The 22,663-nt window shown below is 39.4% G+C and overlaps 3 protein-coding genes across 8 annotated transcripts in view; 2 read left to right on the top strand and 1 right to left on the bottom strand.

Annotated features, from left to right (window-relative positions):
* LOC133620237 (integrin alpha-3-like) overlaps positions 1-2,117 on the top strand; it is a 28,924-nt gene extending 26,807 nt beyond the window's left edge. Inside the window, exon 28 of the mRNA XM_061981542.2 lies at positions 52-2,117. Within this exon, the coding sequence (XP_061837526.2) occupies positions 52-204 (153 nt within the window). The 3' untranslated portion in view covers positions 205-2,117. The remainder of the gene's footprint in view (positions 1-51) is intronic.
* rdm1 (RAD52 motif containing 1) lies at positions 371-15,940 on the bottom strand. 6 transcript variants are annotated; one of them, XM_061981550.2, is made up of 8 exons: positions 15,821-15,936; positions 15,311-15,422; positions 15,078-15,257; positions 7,142-7,312; positions 2,217-2,376; positions 2,035-2,133; positions 1,871-1,965; positions 371-583 (listed from the first exon to the last, which is right to left on the bottom strand). In XM_061981550.2, exons 2-8 carry the CDS (start codon positions 15,407-15,409, stop codon positions 518-520), a joined length of 870 nt encoding a protein of 289 aa, XP_061837534.2. In that variant the 5' UTR covers positions 15,410-15,422; positions 15,821-15,936; the 3' UTR covers positions 371-517. The 6 variants fall into 6 exon arrangements, with proteins under 6 accessions (XP_061837534.2, XP_061837532.2, XP_061837533.2 ...); XM_061981548.2 differs by having other exon boundaries at positions 15,078-15,422; positions 15,821-15,939; XM_061981549.2 differs by having other exon boundaries at positions 7,142-7,267; positions 15,078-15,422; positions 15,821-15,938.
* LOC133620240 (interferon a3-like) lies at positions 8,840-21,033 on the top strand. The gene is made up of 7 exons (XM_061981553.2): positions 8,840-9,303; positions 9,820-9,942; positions 16,422-16,627; positions 16,719-16,793; positions 16,874-17,026; positions 17,847-17,927; positions 20,797-21,033. The coding sequence occupies exons 1-7, from the start codon at positions 9,150-9,152 to the stop codon at positions 20,881-20,883; spliced, it is 879 nt and encodes a 292-aa protein (XP_061837537.1). The 5' UTR covers positions 8,840-9,149; the 3' UTR covers positions 20,884-21,033.
* Positions 21,034-22,663: the final 1,630 nt, after the last annotated feature.

Genomic DNA, 22,663 nt, shown 5'->3' with positions numbered 1-22,663 from the left:
ACGTGACTTTGCAGCCAACAGCCGGCTGATGTGTGTATTGTGACACTGCAGTGTGGCTTCTTTACCCGGCGGAGAGCGTGGCGTAGGGCGACGCAGCATCAGGGTAAGCTCGTGCTCAAAGACAAGGAGACACACGTCACGCAGGGCACCATCTTCGCAGACAACACGCCCAAACGCTGGGTGACCTGGACCGCTGCGCACTGAAACGCCGATCGTCTCCACGGGAAAGCCTCGCCAGAACACGTTGTGTGTTTGCATCATGTAGTTACACCGAGAAAAAGCAGGGGGCGCTGCTGCACGAAAGATGTGTTGTTGTTGTGCGGTGTAAGCTAGCCTACGTATGTGGAATATTATTAAAAAATCTTTCCAGTTTGAATTGCCGGTAGTAGACAGCAATATGAAAGAGTTTTATTTGAAATGGTCAGCGTTAAAAGTTTCATATCACATTGAAGCGAACAGGACAAAAGTGTGAAAGTGAGAAGAATGGAGAGCAAGCATGAACCTGACATCCAGGTGTCTACCACACAGTCAGGTCCAAGTCTTCATCACCACACTCGTCTTCTTCAGCAGGAAACAGCGTCGCCTGATGGACGACATCGTCATCTTCATCACAATGCTGATAATAAAAGGGGAACTGCATTTGGGGGGGAATTTCGCCTATCATACACAATCCTTATGTAAGACAAGAACATGTTTTCTTTTTTTATGCATTCTAAATCGTAAATAAACGTTAGCAATAGTCAGCTAACAATGGAGTCAATGAGAGTCGTTCTATTCCGCCTATAAAGCACTCTAAAAATATCCAAAGACCTCCATCAACTTTTTTTGTGGCTTGTGCAGCCCTTTGAGACACTTGTGATTCAGGGCTATATAAATAAACATTGATTGATTGATTATATACACGCTCTAAGTATATATGTAATGTAGTCACATTCATAATAACATGTAATGTTTAAATATTTTGCTCATTTTAAGCATATGGCGGTGTATTAATTTAACTGACACATCAAAACGTTGACTTTTCCCTTCAACAACAACAACACTACAGACTTCATGAGACAACAAAGACTACTTTTGGACAAATGAGGATCCAGAAACGTATATTTTTGACCCAGAATATAAGGATGATGATCTACAAGTTTTAGAAGCTTTGTGCTAAACAGATGCAGCTTTAGTGAAACACTAAGCATCATGCTAATTGCTAAACAAGATATACAAACTATGAACAAAATAAAACAATCACTTACTGTACAATATCTGCTCTCACTGGGATGCCAACTGATGGGATGTTTATATCTTCCCGTTTAGATGACGAATTAATCATAGTCCTCACAAAGGGTTTAAAAAAATGTTCCACAAACCAGCGTCTTTTTGAGTTTTTCTCACCATCTCCTGGTTAAGTTGGATGTCAAAGTTGACCAACTTGTCGGTTTATGTCCACAGCCTTCTACTATCCAGGTGAGAGGCATGATTTATAATCTCGATTTAACTTTCACCAACTCAGAGGCGATGCAGCCGCTCAATATGTCAATATAGCAACATAAAGTTGTTAGCTCTCTGTGACTAATGCGCGGTGTTACTAAAAGTAGTTCCTCTGTGTAGGCACTTATAGTAACAATATCACTAATACTTGGTTAATATTTAGGTCACATATATAATATAAATGGAGTGTTGTCGGCGTTTTTTTAATGTTTTTAAAAAGTTTTATGGGCCGAATAGTGTACTCCAATTAGCTGCATTGTTAGTCACCTCGTACTTGCCATATTTTACGACTTAGAATGCATAAAAAGACATATGTGCTCTTGTCTAACATATAGATTGTGAATGATGGACACAATTCCCCTTTAAACCGAAGCATAGTCCCACTAACCTGGTCCCAGTCTCTGACCTGGACCAATCCCACAGTGTCCTCAGAGAAGAGATGCTCTGACGTTTGTCGCAGCTCCACCATCACCTTGCCGTCACCTGACAGAGACACGCATGGACGTCAGCCTACGTCGCCATGGCCTCACCTGTTCGCATGAGTGCTACCACCTAGCAGCACCAGCAGAACTGCAGAGAAGGCTTGACTCAGCGCTTTGTCTCTCGCCATCCTGTGTAGCTTACGGCGCGTCTGCAACACAGCATCAGGACCTGAAAACACACACACACACACACACACACACACACACACACACCAGTCAGAAAGCCAAGAATGTCACTTTGGCCTCGCCCACCTGCGCAGGTGACGCTGTCCTCCACCAGTGCCACTCCCCGGGTTGTCACGCCATGACGGGGGAAAGACAGCTGCAGCAGGCAGCCCAACCTCAGCTGTTGACGCTTGGCCCCGCCCTCAGCTTCCTCTTCCTCCTCTTCATCAGCAGGAAGCTCCTTCAGCTGAGGGTGAGACAGGAAGTCCAAGAGGTCAGCTGGTATAGGCTCCAGCTCACCCATGGCCACAATGAGGATGAACACTATTGAATGTTATGATTAATAAATGGATGGCACATCAATGAAATATTAATCTTTTTATTTATTTTATTTTTTATAATTTATTAATCAATCAAACAAAACAATACACAACAATACCATAATAATGCAATCCAATTCCAAAACCAAACCCGACCCAGCAACGTTCAGAATAGCAATAAACAGAGCAATTGAGAGGAGACACAAACATGACACAGAACAATCTCAAAGTAGTGAAACAAAAATGAAAATTATCAACAACAGTCTCAATATTAGTAACAATTTCAACATAGCAGTGATTAAAAATCCCTCATTGACATTATCATTACAGACATTAATTAAAAAAAATTAAAAAATGAACAATAGTGTCACAGTGGCTTACACTTGCATCGCATCTCATAAGCTTGACAACACACTGTGTCCAATATTTCCCACAAAGATATAATAACTCATATTTTTGGTTCATTTAATAGTTCATACAAATTTAAATAATGGATCCCATATTCCAATATATGACTCATTATTATCTAAACTAAATGCAGTTTTTTCTACTGATATAATCTCCATAGCTTGGGTATACCAGTGAGTATGTGTTGGACTATCAACATCGATCAATTTTTTTAATATTACCCTTTTTGTTATTATGCATATTGAAAGAAATGCCTTTTTACTCTTTGATGACACGTTACTAAATTGATGGAGATCCCCAAGAATACAAGTTTGCAGTGTCATTGGGATGTTTATATAAAGGAATCTGATTGCTTCTTTTGTTGTTTTCAACCATAACTCTTTTATTCTCTGACATTCCCACAATAAATGAACAAGAGTTGCCTCGGCTGCCAGACACTAAGTTCATACATAACTTTAAACAGCTGAGAAGATGTAAAGTACAATCTATTCAAAATCTTAAATTGAGTCAGCTTATTTTTAATGCTTATAAAGGGCTTATTGGCATTTTTCCAAATATCATTCCATGATATGTCTCTTTCATCTAAAATGTTTAAGTCCATCACCCATTTCCGAACACATGCATCATTTGCATTTCTAGTGTGGTGTTCATTTATTATTCCATAAAATATTTTAATTAATTTCTTGATTGTATCTTGATTAAAAAGTGCATCTTCCAGGTCATGGCTATTTAAAGACATACTTTCAGAGGATATGCATTTATTTACAGCGTGCTTTAAAGAGATACAATTTTAAAAATGATTTCTGGGTACATTACATTGATCAACTAAATCATTGAAAGGTTTAAAAGAGTTTTTATTAATAATGAAATGTTAATCACTGAAATGATTCATCATACATCATCAACATCATCATACATATATGTATGATGTGTGATCTTGGTTCATGTGTGATGTCAGGTAATTCACTTATAACATATAAAATTATAACATACAGTATATCATTTCATAACATATATAGGTTTATAATATATATATATATATATATATATATATATATATAATTACATATTAAACATAATACATACATTTATAACAAGTACAGTATATAGGATTATAACATTAAAAATACATAATTTATAACATATATAAGTTTATACGATATATAATAAATACATTTATAACATAATAAAAAAGTTTATAACACAGCATATAAGTTCATAACATTTATATCATATAAGTTTATGACAAAACATATAAAACGTATAATAATTATGATTATAACATATACTATATACATTATAACATAATATACAAAAATATAACATAATATACAAAATGATAACATATGTAATAAATATGTTTATAACATATATAAGATTCTAACATAGATATAATGTGTAATTTTATACCACAACATATAATATTATAACATATATATAAGTTTATAAGAATATATAAGTTTAAACATTTATACTATGTAAGTTTGTGACATAAAATTATATCATGAATAATACATGTTTATAAAATTATATACATTTATAACATATAATAAGTACGTTAATAACACGTACAATATGTAAGATTATACCATGTAATTTATAAGTTTATAAAATGTATAACAAATTGGTTTATAACATAAAAAATACCTTTATAACATTCATTACATAATATATAAGTTTATGACAAGTATAATAAATAAGTTTATAACATATATAAGATGATATCATATATAATAAATATGTGTTTAACATACTGTAATACATAAGATATATAATGTATAATTCTATAACACATAATTCATAAGATTATGACATAATATGAAACACTTTAACAATATATATAATATTATAACATATACGAATGCAGCTGAGATAGGCTCCAGCACCCCCCGCAACCCTGAAAGGGACAAGCTGTAAAAAATGGATGGATGGCTATCATAAATATGTATATAACATAAGTTTATAACATGTAATAAATGGGTTTACAACAATGCATACTGTAAGTGTAAAAATATATAACAAATCGTTTTAAAACATATATAAGATTATAATGTATGATAAATAAGTTTATGACATTTATAATATGTTTATGACGTATAATATATAAGTTCATAACATATTTAATATGTTGTTAAAGTTTAAACCATAATATAAAAGATTATATCATATATAATGAATACGTGTATAACATATACTATAATATTTGAGATTACAACATATATACCTTTTTATAACACGTGATACATAAGATTAGAATATATACGATTAGAACATATATAACACAGGTTTATAACATACATAATAAATAAGTTTATAGTATACATTATAAATAAGTTTATAACATAATATATAGGTCTATAACATACACTGTATAATAAACCTGTTTAAAACATATGATATACGAGACTATAATATATATAATGAAAAGTTTATAACATAATGTATAGGTTTATAACATACTGTATAATAAACCGGTTTAAAACATAATATACGAGACTATGATATATTTAATGAATAAGTTTATAACAGATAATATACGTTTTTAACATATACTGTATCAGGGACGTGCACATGATTATAGACGGGCAGGGGCTCAAAGTCAGAAAGGGGCAGGACTTTTTTTTTGGTCCTTTACACAATATGGAAATTAATGTAAAATTAAATTTGCTAATAGGAAGCTAACTACTTAGCTGTATGTCCTTTGTAGGTAAAAGTGATTGCCATTACTTTTGTGTCAACAAATTATTGTCATGAGTTACTTCACATTATCATAGGCTTGGAAGACATGAAAAGCAACAAAACACTGGTTTATCATTAGGCTATTTATTGTTAAAGATAAGCACTTTAATATTGAACATTGAACAGTGCAACATCTCAGGTGTGACGCTTTCTGAGGTCTGTGGTCTTTCTTGAATTCTGGTGCTAGTACTTGGTTTTAGCCATGCATTAAGAGATCTGCTACCCTTAGCTGCTTCCTGGCGCTCCTTCTCCTTCCTTTTCTGTATCCTTTCTTTTTTTGGCATTGTGCTGCAGGCATAATCAACATGAATCAAGTTTAAATACAGATGGTAATATTCCTAACAGATAACCTACATCTTATATCCCCAGAATGCTGAAATTATTATTATTATTATTATTAATAATAATAATAATAATTATTATTATTATTATTATTATCATTATTATTATTGTTATTATTATCATTATTATTATTATTTTGTTAACTCACACAGTAATAGCAAAGTCACAATAAACTTTATATCTAAACCTCTACTGTGAGAGAAATGTGATCCGCCGTAAACACAGTGCATTTTATTTTGAAAATTAACCCGGTGTTTTATTTTGTATTTTGTACACTACTTCTTGTCCCGCACGATCCGCTCTGCTCTGTGCGTAATTAATGTGCCGTGCTCAATTGATGCGCCGTGCTCCGACGTCCGGCAAAAACAGAAGCTGACACATTGAATAATAGAATAATACAGCGTTTTTCTGAAATATTACCCATATTAGATGCGTCTCCTCAGGGGCGCAGTTGGCTCTCTCTCTCCTCTCACTTACTCACTCACTCGCCCTCTCTCTCTCTCTCTCTGGCGGAAGCGGCAGGCTCAAACAACCCGGTATTACAAGAAAAACGTGGAGTTTTTGTACCGCTGTTTGTTTTTTGTTTTTTTTACATCCCTGACAGGAATTTATTAATGTAGTTTAAAGAAAAAAGAGAAAAAAAACACACACACAGGCAGAGGGCACTTTTTAAGACGGGGCAAAAAAGGGCAGGGGCTCAAGCACCCATAGGGCCCTATGTGTGCACGTGCCTGTACTGTATAATACATCTGTTTAAAACATAATATATAAGACTATGCTATACATAATGAATAAGTTTATAACATATAATAAATACGTTTATAACATATTATAAAAGTTTAGAAAATCCATAATATATAATAATTTGTTTCCAGTGTTTTTCAGTTTTCAGCCTTGTTTTCCTCACTTTCAGTATTTGATTTTGGGCCAAGAATTTTCATTTGGTTGCATCCCTGATGAATAATTATCTCTTAGCATTTAATACTGAAATGTAATTCTGTATAAGAACATGTTGAAGCACAGTCTTCTTAAATACTTGACACGCTATTCAATTAAGTAGTCAATTTAAATGTACAATAGTTTTTTTTTTGTTTTGTTTTTTTATCCTAGCATCGAATAATAGGTATGGCGAATCCTGGACACTCACTGGTATCAGTATCGACTACACCCATTCTTGTATCATGCCAAATCTAAACATCTTACTGTGATGATGTCAGAGGTCCAGCTGTTGAATCCCAGGCAATGATTGGCCAACTCCACACAGTGGGCGTGGCTCAGAGGTCTGCAGCGGGACAGGAATTGAGGTCCCCGCTTGGAGCTGAGCCTCACCTGACAGACACGTACGCACAGTTTTGGTATTTCCATTATTTTGACCTGGGGCCACATTGAGAGAAAAAAATGCGTCTGAAAGGGTTATATGGGTTGTACGGTATACCAGTATTAGTATAGTACCGCGATACTAATGAATCATATTCGGTAGCAGACTGCCTCTGAAAAGTACCGGCCCTCCAGAGGAATAGCTAAACATGCTTCACAACACACCGTAGCTCACCGGCGTCAAAATGTAAACAAACGCCATTGGTGGATCTACACCTGACATCCACTGTAATGATACCAAGTACAGTAGCGTATCTAGTCGATACTACGATTACGTCGATATTTTTAGCATCACAACATCTTTCATTAAAAAAAAAAAAGTATGCTATGTTTATAAACTCAGGAAATAGGTCCCTGGACACATGAGGACTTTGAATATGACCAATGTATGATCCTGTAACTATAGGTATCGGATACCCAAATTTGTGGTATCATCCAAAAACTAATGTAAAGCATCCAAACAACAGAAGAATAAGTGATTATTACATTTTAACAGAAGTGTAGCTAGAACATGTTGAAACAGAAGGTAAGCAGATATTAACAGTAAATGAACAAGTAGAATAATAATTAATTTTCTACCACTTGTCCTTAATAATTTTGACAAAATAATAGAATGAGAAATGACACAATATGTTACTGCATACGTCAGCAGACTAAATTAGGAATATTTGTTTGCTTACTACTAAAAGACAAGTTGTCTTGTATGTTCACTATTTTATTTAAGGACTAAATTGCAATAATAAACATATGTTTAATGTACCCTAAGATTTTTTGTTAAAATAAAGCCAATAATGCCATTTTTTGTGGTCCCTTTTATTTAGAAAAGTACCAAAATAATTTTGGTACCGGTACCAAAATATTGGTATCGGGACAAAACTACTAAAGTCATACATACATACATACATGTAAAGTATCAAACAACAAAATAATAAGTGATTATTACATTTTAACAGAAGTGTAGATAGAACATGTTAAAAGAGAAAGTCAGCAGATCCATCCATCCATTTACTACCGCTTGTCCCGTTCGGGGTCGCGGGGGTGCTGGAGCCTATCTCAGCTGCATTCGGGCGGAAGGCGGTGTACACCCTGGACAAGCAGATATTAACAGTGAATGAACAAGTAGATTAATAATTAATTTTCTACCACTTGTCCTTAATAATTTTGACAAAATAATAGAATGGAAAATTACAAAATATGTTACTGCATACGTCCATCCATCCATCCATTTTCTACCGCTTATTCCCTTTGGGGTTAGCAGCTAAATTAGGAGCCTTTGTTTGCTTACTACTAAAAGACAAGTTGTCTTGTATGTTGGGAAAGTTTGATCATGTAATATTTGTTGCAATATTGGATAATATTAAAGTTTAAAATCACTCAATTGCAATATTTTGTCCCCAATAAATAAAAGGTTGGAATGTTTAGACATAACAACAAAGACATTGCGTCACCATAGCAACGCTTTCCAACTTAACGCGGACGCTTTGAAGCGCAACTTTACGTGGACGTTCCGACACGCCACTTTCTGACACGCGACTTCACGCGAGCCTCTGAAGCGCAACTTCACGTGGACGTTCTGACACGCAACATGACTCGGATGCTCTGAGACGCGACTTCACGTGGACGTTCCGACACGCGACTTCACGCGAGCCTCTGAAGCGCAACTTTACAGACTCGGATGCTCTGAGACGCAATTTAACGCGGACGTTCCGAGACCCGACTCTCTGATACGTAACTGGACGTTCCAAAAGGTACCGTGACGTGTGTCAGGCCTGCCGTGATGGACGAGAGTGATCCCACGTCACGACGAGAGAATGCTATATAAGTGGAGCATGATATGATTGCACGCAAACATCAGCAGCAGTTGAACAGACATCTCTCGCTTCCACTTCCTGAGTGTTTTCATCACGGCAGCTTTTTTGCCAGCATGCAGATCACCAACGTCCTGCTTTGGGCCCTAGGAGTCACCTACGTCAACTATGTGACTTCCGGTAAGTAAACGTATTATTTCTAAACATTTTTAATATAACTTGTTTGCATGTTGGATTGTTCTTTTTTTAAATGACTGCGATGTTAGGAACATTCTGTGCTCAGAACGAGCTGACATTATAGTATATATAATATCATTATGACGTCACTTGGACGCCGCTGAATACGACCGCGCGCACATGTTCAGTCCGCTACCATGAATTGATTACGTGCTACCATGAATTGATTACGTGGACCCCGACTTAAACAAGTTGAAAAACTTATTCGGGTGTTACCATTTAGTGGTCAATTGTACGGAATATGTACTGAACTGTGCAATCTACTAATAAAAGTTTCAATCAATCAATCAATGCCTTGCTCCTGTCACTGCGCATGCGCGTGACGACAGGAAGCGACAGAAGTGCACGGTTTTGTTTCTTTTTGACTCTTTTTGTGTTCACTAACTAGATGAAATATGTGCTTTGAATTTATATCAGCCAATCAAAGTAAAATAAACTTTTCATCTTTTCTATTCACAGCTGAACTGAAGTGCAAGTGTACCGAAGGCCAAACAGGCATGGGAGTGGGTAGTGATCCCACCCAATGCGTAGACGGTGCACTGACATGCGCAGATGGCAACTTGTGCTTCATCTCCAGCATGAGTAAGTAACTTGTTGTGTCCTGATACATTGTTTGTGTGGCAAGATATGAAATGTGGAATATGAGCTGCAGACATTCCAGGCAGGTTTCCTCTCAGATGTGGGAGAAATGCTGCGCGCACAGCTGCAACTCAAATATGTTAATTATGATTGCAAATCGCAAATGGCACACACACTTTTATTTCACCTTCACACATTACATCATATTTAATATTTTTATTTCAGATCATTGAATGATTTAGTGATTTTGTCTTCATTGTGATTATAATAAAATTGAATAATCCTGCTGATATCAATCTGATACTGATACCAACCTTTGTTGATACTAGATGCCACGGCAATTAACCTCATTAAGGGCTGCTCGGAGGCAACATGTGCCAAGCAGTCAAAAGGAGACGTTCAGGCTGTGAACCTGTATATCACTCAAAAGCGCAGAGTCCAACCATTAAAATACTTTCTACGGTAATTTGAAAAAAGCGCTGCACATCATAATGGTGGCTACGGTTTTGTTAAAGGTCTGGAAAAATTATTAGGAAACGTCCGGCGGGCCTCATTTAAAATTTTAGCGTGCCGTATGCGGACCGTTATTTGCCTTGGTCTGATCGAGACTGATGATTCCTTAGGAAAGAAACATGTTGAAATTGAGGACACCGGACTAAGGCCATGTCTACACTATGTCGTTCAACCCCTTAAACAAATAATTATTTAGCCTAAGCCCCGTTTCAGTCACACTAAACCAGCGTTTAAGGTCCCCTCCTGGGACAAATTTTTAAGTCAGCCATGTATTTCTTGAATCTCCGGCACTTAGCTTTGTATGGACTCATTGATCGTTTACAAAGTGAGTTCGGAGAGGAAGTGACGCCAGAAAGACCCCGCCCACACAGGAAGTGACGTCAGAAAGAACACGCCACTGCCAGCTTCATAATAAAGCTCGGAGCTAACCGCTGGAAGTATGAAGGCGAGTCATCCAGACATACCAGGGTTTCTCCTTCTTCTACATGTACAGACACTTGTGGGAATCACCTTGAGAGAGAGCGATTGCAGCTATTTGGGATAAAACATTTCTCAGACGGCAAGAGAACTTTCGAATGTCTGGCCGGGTCAGCTGTGATGCTATTTAGCGAAAAACGTTGTCCATTTGTCGAAGGAGAGACAAGGAGAATGCGCGCTCCCGTGGATGTGATAAAAAAAGGTAGTGTGTGCTTTGTATTGCTTGGCCGTCGAGTAAAACAGCGAATGCATTTGGACTGGCAAAGCAGACTATATCAGTTATTGTCCGCCATGTATGTCGCGGACTCAACGTCTAGGTCCAGAGTAGTCACCAAAAACGAATGGACAATGAAGGTGAAGGCAAAAGAGTGAGGAGTGTCCTGACCAGATATCTACATCCCTAGATTGATTAATGTTAAATGTTCTTTATCACATTGTTTATGTGTCTAATAACAACCCCACAAACACTAGACGAATGTGGCAGGGCATACAGGTCATCACGGACTATAAAGCTGCTCCCCGTCCCTGTGACAACAGTATCAGCTTCCTAGATGACCTTAACAACTAATTTGCAAGGTTTGAGGCACTTAACACCACTCTGGCGAGAAAATCCATCCCTCGCCCTGATGAGCAGCCGCTCAACCTGGACATAGCAGATGTCCGGAAAACCCTGAGGAGAGTGAACCCCCGGAAAGCACCGGGACCTGATGACATTCCAGGCAAGATGCTTAAGGGATGTGCAGACCAGATGGCTGGGGTTCTCACAGACATCTTCAAAATTTCGCTGACCCAGGCTGTGGTACCATCATGTTTTAAGACGGCCACAATCATTCCAGTGCCTAAAAAACCCACAATCTCCTCCCTCAATGATTATCGCCCCGTTGCACTCACCCCCATCATAATGAAGTGCTTTGAGAGGCTGGTAAAGGAATATATTGTCTCCAGACTTCCCCCCACATTCAACCCATACCAGTTTGCTTATCGCCCTAACCGCTCCACAGAGGATGCCATCTCCTCTGCTCTCCACCTGAGATTAGAACATCTGGAAGGAAAGGACACACACGTGCGGATGTTGTTTCTGGACTTCAGCTCAGCATTCAACACCATCATCCCGCAGTACTTGGTGAGCAAACTGGCTCCCCTTGAATTCAGTACCCCCCTTATGCAACTGGCTGCTTGACTTCCTCACAGACCCCAATCTGTGAGTGGGCAACAACACCTCCAGTGCCATCTCCCTGAGCACCGGCTCCCCCCAGGGCTGCGTCCTGAGTCCGCTGCTGTTCACGTTGATGACTCATGACTGCTGCGCCAGGTCCACTACTAACCACATTGTGAAGTATGCGGACGACACGACAGTAGTGGACCTCATCCGTTACAACAACGACATGGACTACAGGGAAGAGGTGAAACATCTGGTTGACTGGTGCAGAACCAACAACCTGGTCCTGAATGTCGACAAGACCAAGGAGATCATCGTTGACTTCAGGAAGCACCAGTCTAGCCACTCTTCATCAACGGCACAGCGGTGGAGATGGTAAGCGGCACCAAGTTCTTGGGGGTGCAGATAACTGACAATATAACCTGGTCCCTACACACCGGAACTGTTGTAAAAAGAGCTCAGCAGTGCATGCACTTTTTGCGTCGGATGAAAAGGGCACAGCTCCCTCCCCACATTCTCACCACATTCTACAGAGGCACTATAGAGAGCCTACTGACCAACAGCATCTCTGTCTGGACTGGAGCCTGCAGTGCCTCAGTCTGGAAGTCTCTCCAGAGAGTGGTGAGGACGGCGGAAAAGCTCATCAGGACTCCTCTTCCTCTTATGCAGGAGATCGCAAAAAGCCGCTGCCTGACCAGGGCTCAGAAAATCTGCAAAGACTCCTCCCACCCCCACCAAGGACTGTTTTCACTGCTGGAGGTTCCGCAGCCTCCGAAGCAGAACCTCCAGGTTCTGTAACAGCTTCTTCCCTCAGGCCGTAGACTCTTGAACGCATCATAAAAATCCCCTCAACTCCCCCCAAAATGGATTAACTCGCTGGAATAAAAAAAGACAATATAACATATATCCATAAATGTGGACGCATGTGAAAAAGTGCAATATATTTATCTGTACAGTAACCTATTTATTTATTTATATATGCACCTCATTGCTTTTTTATCCTGCACTACCATGAGCTAATGAAATTAAATGTTGTTCTTATCTGTACTGTAAAGTTCAAATTTGAATGACAATAAAAATGAAGTTCTAAGTCAGTGGTTCTTAACCTGGGTTCGATCGAACCCTAGGGGTTCGGTGAGTCGGGTTCAGGGGTTCTGCGGAGGTCAAAACACACCCGACTCATCATGTAAATAACTTCTCCCTATCGGCGTATTACGGATATGGCAAGAGCAGAAGTCAGACTGATTTGCAGGTGTATCATTTGTTGTGAGTTTATGCACTGTGTTGGTTTTGTTCTTTGAACAAGGTGATGTTCATGCACGGTTCATTTTGTGCACCAGTAAAAAAAATAGTATGGGGAACATCCATCCATGCATCCATTTTCTACCGCTTATTCCCTTCGGGGTCGCGGGGGGCGCTGGAGCCTATCTCAGCTACAATCGGGCGGAAGGCAGGGTACACCCTGGACAAGTCGCCATATTCACCATTAATTAGTTGCTTATTAACATGCAAATTAGTAACATATTGGCTCTTAACTAGTCATTATTAAGTACTTATTAATGCCTTATTCGGCATGGCCTTATTATAACCCTAACCCTCTAACCCTGGCCCTAACCCTAACCAAATAACTCTAAATTAAGTCTTTGTTACTTAGAATATGTTCCCCATACTAAAGTGTTACCAAAAACATAACTTTGTCTTGAATTTGAAAAAAAATAAATTATTTTTCACTAAAGAAGGGTTCGGTGAATGCGCATATGAAACTGGTGGGGTTCGGTATCTCCAACAAGGTTAAGAACCATTGGTAAGATTTGACTAATTTATGATGGCTCAGGTGTGATTCTCTACAATAGGACCCCACGGCACACTGGATTCCAGTTAATTGAAATACCACAACACTGGATATTGTTCAGATAAGTTACATTTAAGAACTTGCACACAAAGCAACACTGGAGGTGACTATGACGTGGGCATTTTCCGCGCATGCGTACCAGATCGCGTTGCGCCGGCGTACGGAGGGGGCAGGGGTCTTAACGGTGGCAAGACAGAAGTTATGTTGTTCGGTCCAAGTGGCTCTCCCTCCCCCAACGTTGACCTCGGCACTCTGTCCCCGTATCTCAGCGACTGTCACAAACCTGGGGGTAAAGTTCGACTCAGATTTTAAGTTCGAAAAACAAATCAGCAGCGTCGTTCAAAAAAGCTTTTATCAACTACGCCAAATAGCGAAAGTGAAACCAGGACCTGATTTTGAGAAATCAATCCACGCCTTTATCTCGACTCCTCTTGACTACTGCAATGCCCTGTACGTATGCATTAGCCAAGGCCTCCCTTGCCCGCTTGTGCAGAACTCTGCTGCTCGTCTGCTAACACAGACCCGCAGGTGTAGGCACATCACCCCTATACTAGCGTCCCTTCACTGGCTCCCTGTGCGCTACCGAATCAACTTTAAACTCCTATTTGTTTCAAATGTCTAAACAACCTCGCTCCAACGTATCTCTCCGACCTCCTTCAGCCTTACTACACCCCCCGATCCCTGAGATCAGCCGATCAGCTGCTACTGACGGTTCCTGACACAAGGCTGAAGCTTAGAGGTGACAGAGCTTTCGCCGCTGCTGCTCCCAAGCTCTGGAACAACTTACCTTTGAGTGTTGGACAGGCCTTCCTGTTTTTAAATCGCTCTTAACAACACTCTGTGATCTCTATCCTGTTATGGCGTGCCATAATGCACCTGCTGTGAACTTGTTTCTATGGTTTTGTTTTGGTTTTTTATCGTACTGTTGTGTTGTGTTGTGTTTGCTCGTTTTTTCTTGTGTTATCTTTTAACCTGCCTATTGTACAGCACTTTGGCTACCCCTGTGGTAAATTTTAAATGTGCTTTATAAATAACGTTGATTTGATTTGTGTGTGGACACGGACAACGTTAGGTGTGATTTACCCTGGATGACCTTATAGTGTAAACAGGGCCCAAGAGTGGCCGGGGCCAACTCACCTTGAGAGGAGAGTTCTGGAAGAGTGAGCGTCCATCTGTGTGCTGCTGGGATTTTTGGGCATGAAGAGCAGAGTAGAACTTGATGAGGGCGTAGAAGCCCGGCGTGCTCATGGGGGCGTTAGGGCACACCTTGAGCAGGTAGAGGGGTCCGAAGGAGGAGAAGATGGCATACAAGCCCTCCTGCAAACACACACAGTTAGAAGATGAAGGTCCAAATAGAGTGTGTGTCTTACATAGATGTGAGCCTCCGTGAAGTTTGCCTCGATGTCCCATACAAAGACACATTTGTTGTTTTCCACCGGCACCACAAACTCCAAGATGTCCACCTCCATCACACCTGCATACCTTATGACGTCACCACCAATAACGCATATACCTTTTTTAGTTACATAGACAATAATTCGCCTCTTCGTAGTACAACTCCAAACGAAAAAGTCTCAGGGTCGATTAAAACGCATTAGGTGATATAAAACTCCATCTTCAGAGGTCAATTCACAAACGTTAAGCCTCACTAAAGGTTTAAACCATGTACGCGAACGAAAGTCTTCATTTTATTCGCCGTCATGTAGGTACAGAAAAACAAACATGGCGCGCTTCCGCAAGTAGGCGGGGCCTAAAGTGATAACCAATGAACACACCGCTCTGGAACCTGTAAGAACTTTCTCTTTCTGGTCACATGACCGAGTTTCAGCTTTGACACAACTACTATCGACGAACAGTAATTACAATAAAAATACACTTACGACTTCGCAAGTACACAAGAAGTACATCCAAGCAAACTAAATAAAAAGTAGTAAAACACAAAAAACAGTGACGTCTTCGGTGATTCCCTCGCGACTCAAAAGTGAAACCGGAAAACGGATTCTTCAAAATAAAACGTAATTATTAATTTGTTTCGTACTTGGAATAATGTGACTTTGATAATGTTCTACTCCACGTCGATACAAATTAGTTTTCCAGGTTTTTTTTTAACGCCGATATGTTCACCAATGATTCCATGCAAAGAATGAGGTTTGGAAAAGGAAAGTGAATTCAGGGACTTCCTGACAAGACACGTTTTTGATTTAGTGACGTCACTTTCTGTCGGCTTTTTCTCTTCTTTGGTGTGTTTTACTTTGTTTTAATTTGTTTGCAGTTATCGTTGTTTGCAGTTATAATAATGTGACATTAAGTTATTTATCTACACTTGTATGCGTGTGCGCACGTGTGTGCGTGTGTGTGTGTGTGCACGCGCGCGCGTGTGTTTATGCGCATGCGTGTGTGTGTGTGTGTAGCAAGTGAGAGCAGAAACAGAATTTGGGTCTTTTTCCACACCAGTTTTCTTTTTCCCGTCTCCAATATAAGTGCACACACATCAGCATGATGGATATTACAAGACTGGTCTTCTGGTCCTGGTCCTGGTCCTGGTCCTCATCGTCATCATCATCATGGTCAGACCCACACAGGTGGTCTTCATCCTCTACGCCGTGTTCCTCCCCGCCCTCTGCTGTGATTGGCTGAGACGTTACATGGACTTGAGTGACAGGTGTCAGTCTCTGGTCCAGGACCTGGTAGGTAGCGCCAGACTTTGGGGTCTTCAGGGGTCATGAGGTCCCCTCACCTGGACAGACCTGGACCTGAACCAATGTCTTCTTGTTCCAGGGCGGTCCCATGACAGAGGAGGACAGTCCACTTCCGTTCCCAAGAACACTTTACAGATTGGCGGCAAAGTCTCAGGTGAGTTGAGTCAAAGTGCGCCCACTTCCTGTGTCCTCTGCCAATCAGAGCACAGACGCTGACCAGGTGTGTCCATGCAGGCGCCGTGCAAGCTGGCTTTTGTGCGAGACAGTCTGGGTCACATTTTAGACCTGTACCAGCAGGTCAACATGTCAGCCGTCAGCTGGGACGCCACCAAGACCGAGAACCTGCTGGTACTCCTGCATAGACAGAAAGAGGAGGTCTCACACTGCGTAAGTATTTAAGTACACTATTACTTTTGAAAAGACAGTATTTAAGTACACTATTGCTTTTGAAAACACTGTATTTAAGTACCCTATTACTTTTGAAAAGACAGTATTTAAGTACACTATTACTTTTGAAAAGACAGTATTTAAGTACCCTATTGCTTATGAAAACACAGTATTTAAGTACCCTATTGCTTTTGAAAACACAGTATTTAAGTACCCTATTGCTTTTGAAAACACTGCTTTTAAGTACCCTATTGCTTTTGAAAACACTGCTTTTATGTACCCTATTGCTTTTGAAAACACTGCATTTAAGTGCCCTATTGCTTTTGAAAACACTGTATTTAAGTACCTTATTACTTTTGAAAACATTATTTAAGTACCCTATTGCTTTTGAATTCAAGTACCCTATTGCTTTTGGAAAACACTGTATTCAAGTACCCTATTGCTTTTAAAAACACAGTATTTAAGTACCCTATTGCTTTTAAAAACACAGTACTTAAGAACGCTATTACTTTAGAAAACACATTATTTAAGTACCCTATTGATTTTGAAAACACTGCTTTTAAGTACCCTATTGCTTTTCATTTAAGTGCCCTATTGCTTTTGAAAACACTGTATTTAAGTACCTTATTACTTTTGAAAACATTTAAGTACCCTATTGCTTTTGAAAACTATTCAAGTCCCCTATTGCTTTTGAAAACACTGTATTCAAGTACCCTATTGCTTTTAAAAACACAGTATTTAAGTACACTATTACTTTTGCAAACTTTTACACAGGTTAAATACTACACAGAACATCAATAAGTTTACTTTCTTCCCCCAGAGTTCACCTGAAAACTGCCTTTTAACAAAACCACTGAAGGTGTACTACCACACTCTGACCACTGCTACTCTCAACCACACTGTAAGTACTCTGATTGCAAGTACACTCCCTGTACTCTCAAGTATGTTATTGCCAGTACCATGAAGTATTGTACAATTACCACTTGTGCATGTGTTGTATAAGTACTAGAGTATGTGTGTATGTGTTGTATAAGTACTACAGTACATGTGTATGTCAGTGACGTGCGGTGAGGTTCATGACTGGTGAGGCACTGACTTCATCAGTCAGATTTACAAACATATGAACCCTAAAGAGTATCTTATTCACCATTTGATTGGCAGCAGTTAACGGGTTATGTTTAAAAGCTCATACCAGCATTCTTCCCTGCTTGGGACTCAGCATCAAGGGTTGGAATTGGGGGTTAAATCACCAACAATTATTCCCGGGCGCGGCGCCGCTGCTGCCCACTGCTCCCCTCACATCCCAGGGGGTATATATCACCACACCTAGTGTGTGTGACAATCATTGGTACTTTAACTCATTGGCGTTGTTAGGCCTATTTTAGGGGGGCTCAAGCCCCCCTAAATAATTTGGTGTTTTTTTGTTTTTACAAATAAATGCCGACATATTATAAAGTGGCCCAAATATGAGTTTAAATAAATAATCATATAACCTGTTATTATTCACTCAGTTTCCCCCCACTTCGTAGCGTAAGGTAGAGAGCCCCTTTCGTGCATCGGTATCCAATCCATTCCACTTGTTCATATAGAAAATGCCCACATCACTCAAATTCCAGCCCGCATTTTCTCTGCGACCTTGCTTGCGGTCCTGCAGGTGTACGAAGCACATTATCTTCCTTTACAATGAGTGAAGCTGCACAAAACCTTGTGTGTGCAATTTTAAATCATTTATTTTTTAAGTTTTGTGTTTCTTGTAGAATCTATAAAGTAATATACATAAGCCTATTGTTAAAATAATGAAAAAAACATCATTAAATATATTTGTTTTATTGTATTGTTACATTAATAGCTGTTTTATTATTATAGGATGGCTTGTTAAACATTTAATAGGATTTTCAGAGGGAGGAAAAACCAAGACATTTAATATAAAATGTAAAATGAATAAATACATAAAAAGAAAAAGAAAATATATGGTTAAAAGCCATCGTCCCGGGGAGCATTTCATTTCGTCCCGTGCATTTTTTTAAAATAATAATAATAATAACAATGAATAATTTCTAAGTCTTGTTAGCCGTTTGTGAAGTTTTGTGCTCGTGCGTAACATTCGCTCGCATCCTGTGCATCTCCTGGGGGCAAAGCCCCCCTTGTCCTTAAAAGCTAGCTTTAACTTAATTTAACTTTACACATACAAACTGTAGCACACAAAAAAGCACAAACGTTATTATGGTCTTACCTACTTATAAGTGCGGGAACAGTGGTGTTCGTGTTGGAGGAGTTGTGAATGAATGAAATATGAAATCCGTGCTGCAGTCTGCAGGTGTACCTAATGTAGTGTCCTTGCAGTCGTTCACGGCTCCTCCGGCGCGAGCAATGTTGTTTTTGCACTTTTTGGCTTCTTGTTAAGTGACTTTTTTTGGGTGGATTCGGTCTTGCACGTGGAGGGTTTGGGTGTGGGCTTTGGTTGGTGTGGCGCTCTCGTCGGTGGGTGCAGTCTGCGGCGAAGGTGCCTTAAGCACCAGGAGGCGTGGTTACGCGTGCCTCAGCCAGTGCGTCTTCGCAGCAGTTTTATGATCGCTCAGCACAAACACACATAGTTGTTGACAAAATACACTGTACATTATATACCTCAGCTAACTAAACTATGGAAATGTATAATATAGTTCATATAGCAATACAGTCTCACTGCACAGCAGACCAGCAGTTAGCCGAGTCCGTCCATGTTGAGGCACTGAGTGACGCGCCTCGACTGGCTGCTGTTCACCGCACCGTCTCTTCTCAGTATTTGAACGGCAAATGTGAAAATTCAGCGATTTTGAATAAAAAATAATCTAAAACTGGTGAAGTTAAATGGAAAATAACTATAGTATAATCACTGGATACATATAAAAAATTTTTTCTTTTTACATTTTTTTCTTTCCATGATGGCAGGTGAGGCGGGGCCTCACCTGCCTCTAGTGACCGCACGTCACTGGTGTATGTGTTGTATAAATACTACAATACGTGTGTATGTGATAAGTACTACAGTATGTGTGTATGTGTTGTATAAGTACTACAGTACGTGTGTACGTGTTGTAAAAGTACTACAGTACGTGTGTACGTGTTGTAAAAATACGACAGTACATGTGTATGTGTTTTATAAGTACTACAGTATATGTGTATATGTTGTGTAAATACTACAGTACGTGTGGTATAAGTGTATGTATTGTATAAGTACTACAGTACATGTGTATGTATTGTATAAGTACTTCAGTAGATGTGTATAAAGTACTACAGTACATGTGTGTGTGTGTGTTGTATAAGTACTACAGTACATGTGTATGTGTTGTATAATGTTGCGTCTGACCAGTCTTCCTCTCAGGGAAAAAAAGTCACTGGTCAATCCCAAATTCTTTCATATGACATTTATGTTAAGTAAGAAGGACCATCAAGACAGAATAGGAATATTATCCAGTTTTACTAAAGCTTTAGTAGACCAATCTTACAGTGCGCTAAACTTATTGAATACAAAAACAGCCCCCACCCTGCTCAGAAAGGAATACAGCCTCTTTCTTCTAATACTGATAAGGTAAAAAGGGAGTATGTCATACTCCCACATTCCAACGCCTTCAAGGTAAAGCAGAGTTTACTTGCGGACATAAGATACAAGCATAAAGAGTACACATGGGAAAATATTAGCTGATTTAAACATGACTATGAATAAAAACTCTTAAAAATATATGCATTCTCCACAATAAGTACTACAGTACATGTGTGTGTGTGTGTGTGTACAGGAAGGCAGCAGTGCATCATGGGAGTTGATCCGCAGTGAAAGTCAGTTACACCTGCAGCAGTTACACCTGATGGTCGCCAACATGTAATCACCACCACCACCAGCAGGAAGCGCCACCTCTCCTTTGACTCTTTTCTACTGCTTATTTATTGCTCCCTTTATTTATTGATGGATTATATTTATTTGTTATTTATTCTTTTTTACCAAGATTGTTGACACAATAAAGATTTTTACACAAGATGGATTTTGATTGACAGCTGCTGCAGACGCACTTTCGTTAATGCACTCGCGGCTTTCGGCAGGCTTTTCTTTAAGTCGTTGAATAAAAGAATAAGCAAAGTTCCTTTGTAATACGAAAGTCCATATTTAATTCTCAAACAAAGCTAAATTCTTATGATTCAAACTTCTGTTTATTTATATTGTGTACAATATACTGCCTGCTCAGTGGCCTAGTGGTAGAATGTCCGCCCTGAGATCGGTAGGTCAGAGTTCAAACCCCGGCCGAGTCATACCAAAGACTATAAAAATGGGACCTATTACCACTCAGCATCAAGGGTTGGAATTGGGGGTTAAATCACCAAATATGATTCCTGGGCGTGGCCACCGCTGCTGCTCACTGCTCCCCTCACCTCCCAGGGGTAATGGATCCAAGTGCAGAGGATAATCTCACCACACCTACAATGTATGTGTATATGTATGTTTGTACAGTGAATGTATATGTACACGTAGGGCTGGGCGATATGGCCTTTTTTCAATATCTCGATATTTTTAGGCCATATCGCGATACACGATATATATCTCGATATTTTGCCTTAGCCTTGAATGAACACTTGATGCATATAATCACAGCAGTATGATGATTCTATGTGTCTACATTAAAACATTCTTGTTCATACTGCATTAATACAGTATATGCTCATTTTAAACTTTCATGCAGAGAGGGAAATCACAAGTCAATTGACCAACACTGTATTTATTAAACACTTCAGACATTCATGTCATTAGTCATTTTAAAACAAGCTATTAGTGCACTTTTGTGCATGATGTCTCTAAGATGACAAATCAAAACAACACTAAATCAAAGTGCACTTTTTGTAAAGTGAGCTTTTGTACATGATGTCACACAAGATATTTCAATAAGTGTCAAATAAAAATTAGCTGTTTAATAGGAAATCAAATAGTGTATGTCCTTCGCGATGTGGTAGGTTACTGCGGACGTTATCTCTTTTGTTGTTGACTATTTTTTTCATACGGTGTTGATCTGGAAATGTTTGCCTCTGCATTTTGGCGTGTGGCACCGAACGAAGATGTGGAGTAAGCACTCTACATTCTCTAGCAGGGGACTTTTCAAATGATGCTACATATTAGCAGTAATGCTACTTTTTGTAGCAATGCTTTTTCCCCCACACTTAACATATTACGGTTGTCTGTTCGACATATTCCCACTTGAAGCCAAACCACCGCCAGACGATGGACCCCGTGCTGTTTTTCTTGGGAATTCTTCCTTCATTTGTTACCAGATTCGCACCTTCTTTCTCTTGCTTACCACTCGCACCACAGCTAACTTTAGCCATGTTGCTACCCCTCTGCTGCGCAAGGGCGTATACGTGACAGTATGTGACGTATGTAAGAAGGTGCGCTCGCTGTCTGTGAAGAAAGAGTGGGAAGAGCCTGCAGTGTAATGTCCGCAGCTAAAAGCAACTGCGTGAGAACGTATACTCGAATATCGATATAGTCATTTTCTATATCGCACAGAGACAAACCCACGATATATCGATATACGCGATATATCGCGTTTATCGATATATCGCCCAGCCCTATGTACATGTATGTTTATATGTATGTTTGTACAGTGAATGTATATGTAC

Source organism: Nerophis lumbriciformis, linkage group LG24, assembly GCF_033978685.3.
Source record: "Nerophis lumbriciformis linkage group LG24, RoL_Nlum_v2.1, whole genome shotgun sequence".
Taxonomy (NCBI): Eukaryota; Metazoa; Chordata; class Actinopteri; order Syngnathiformes; family Syngnathidae; genus Nerophis; species Nerophis lumbriciformis.
The sequence above is the reverse complement of the archived record's forward strand: the minus strand, read 5'-3'. Positions and strand labels throughout refer to the sequence as shown.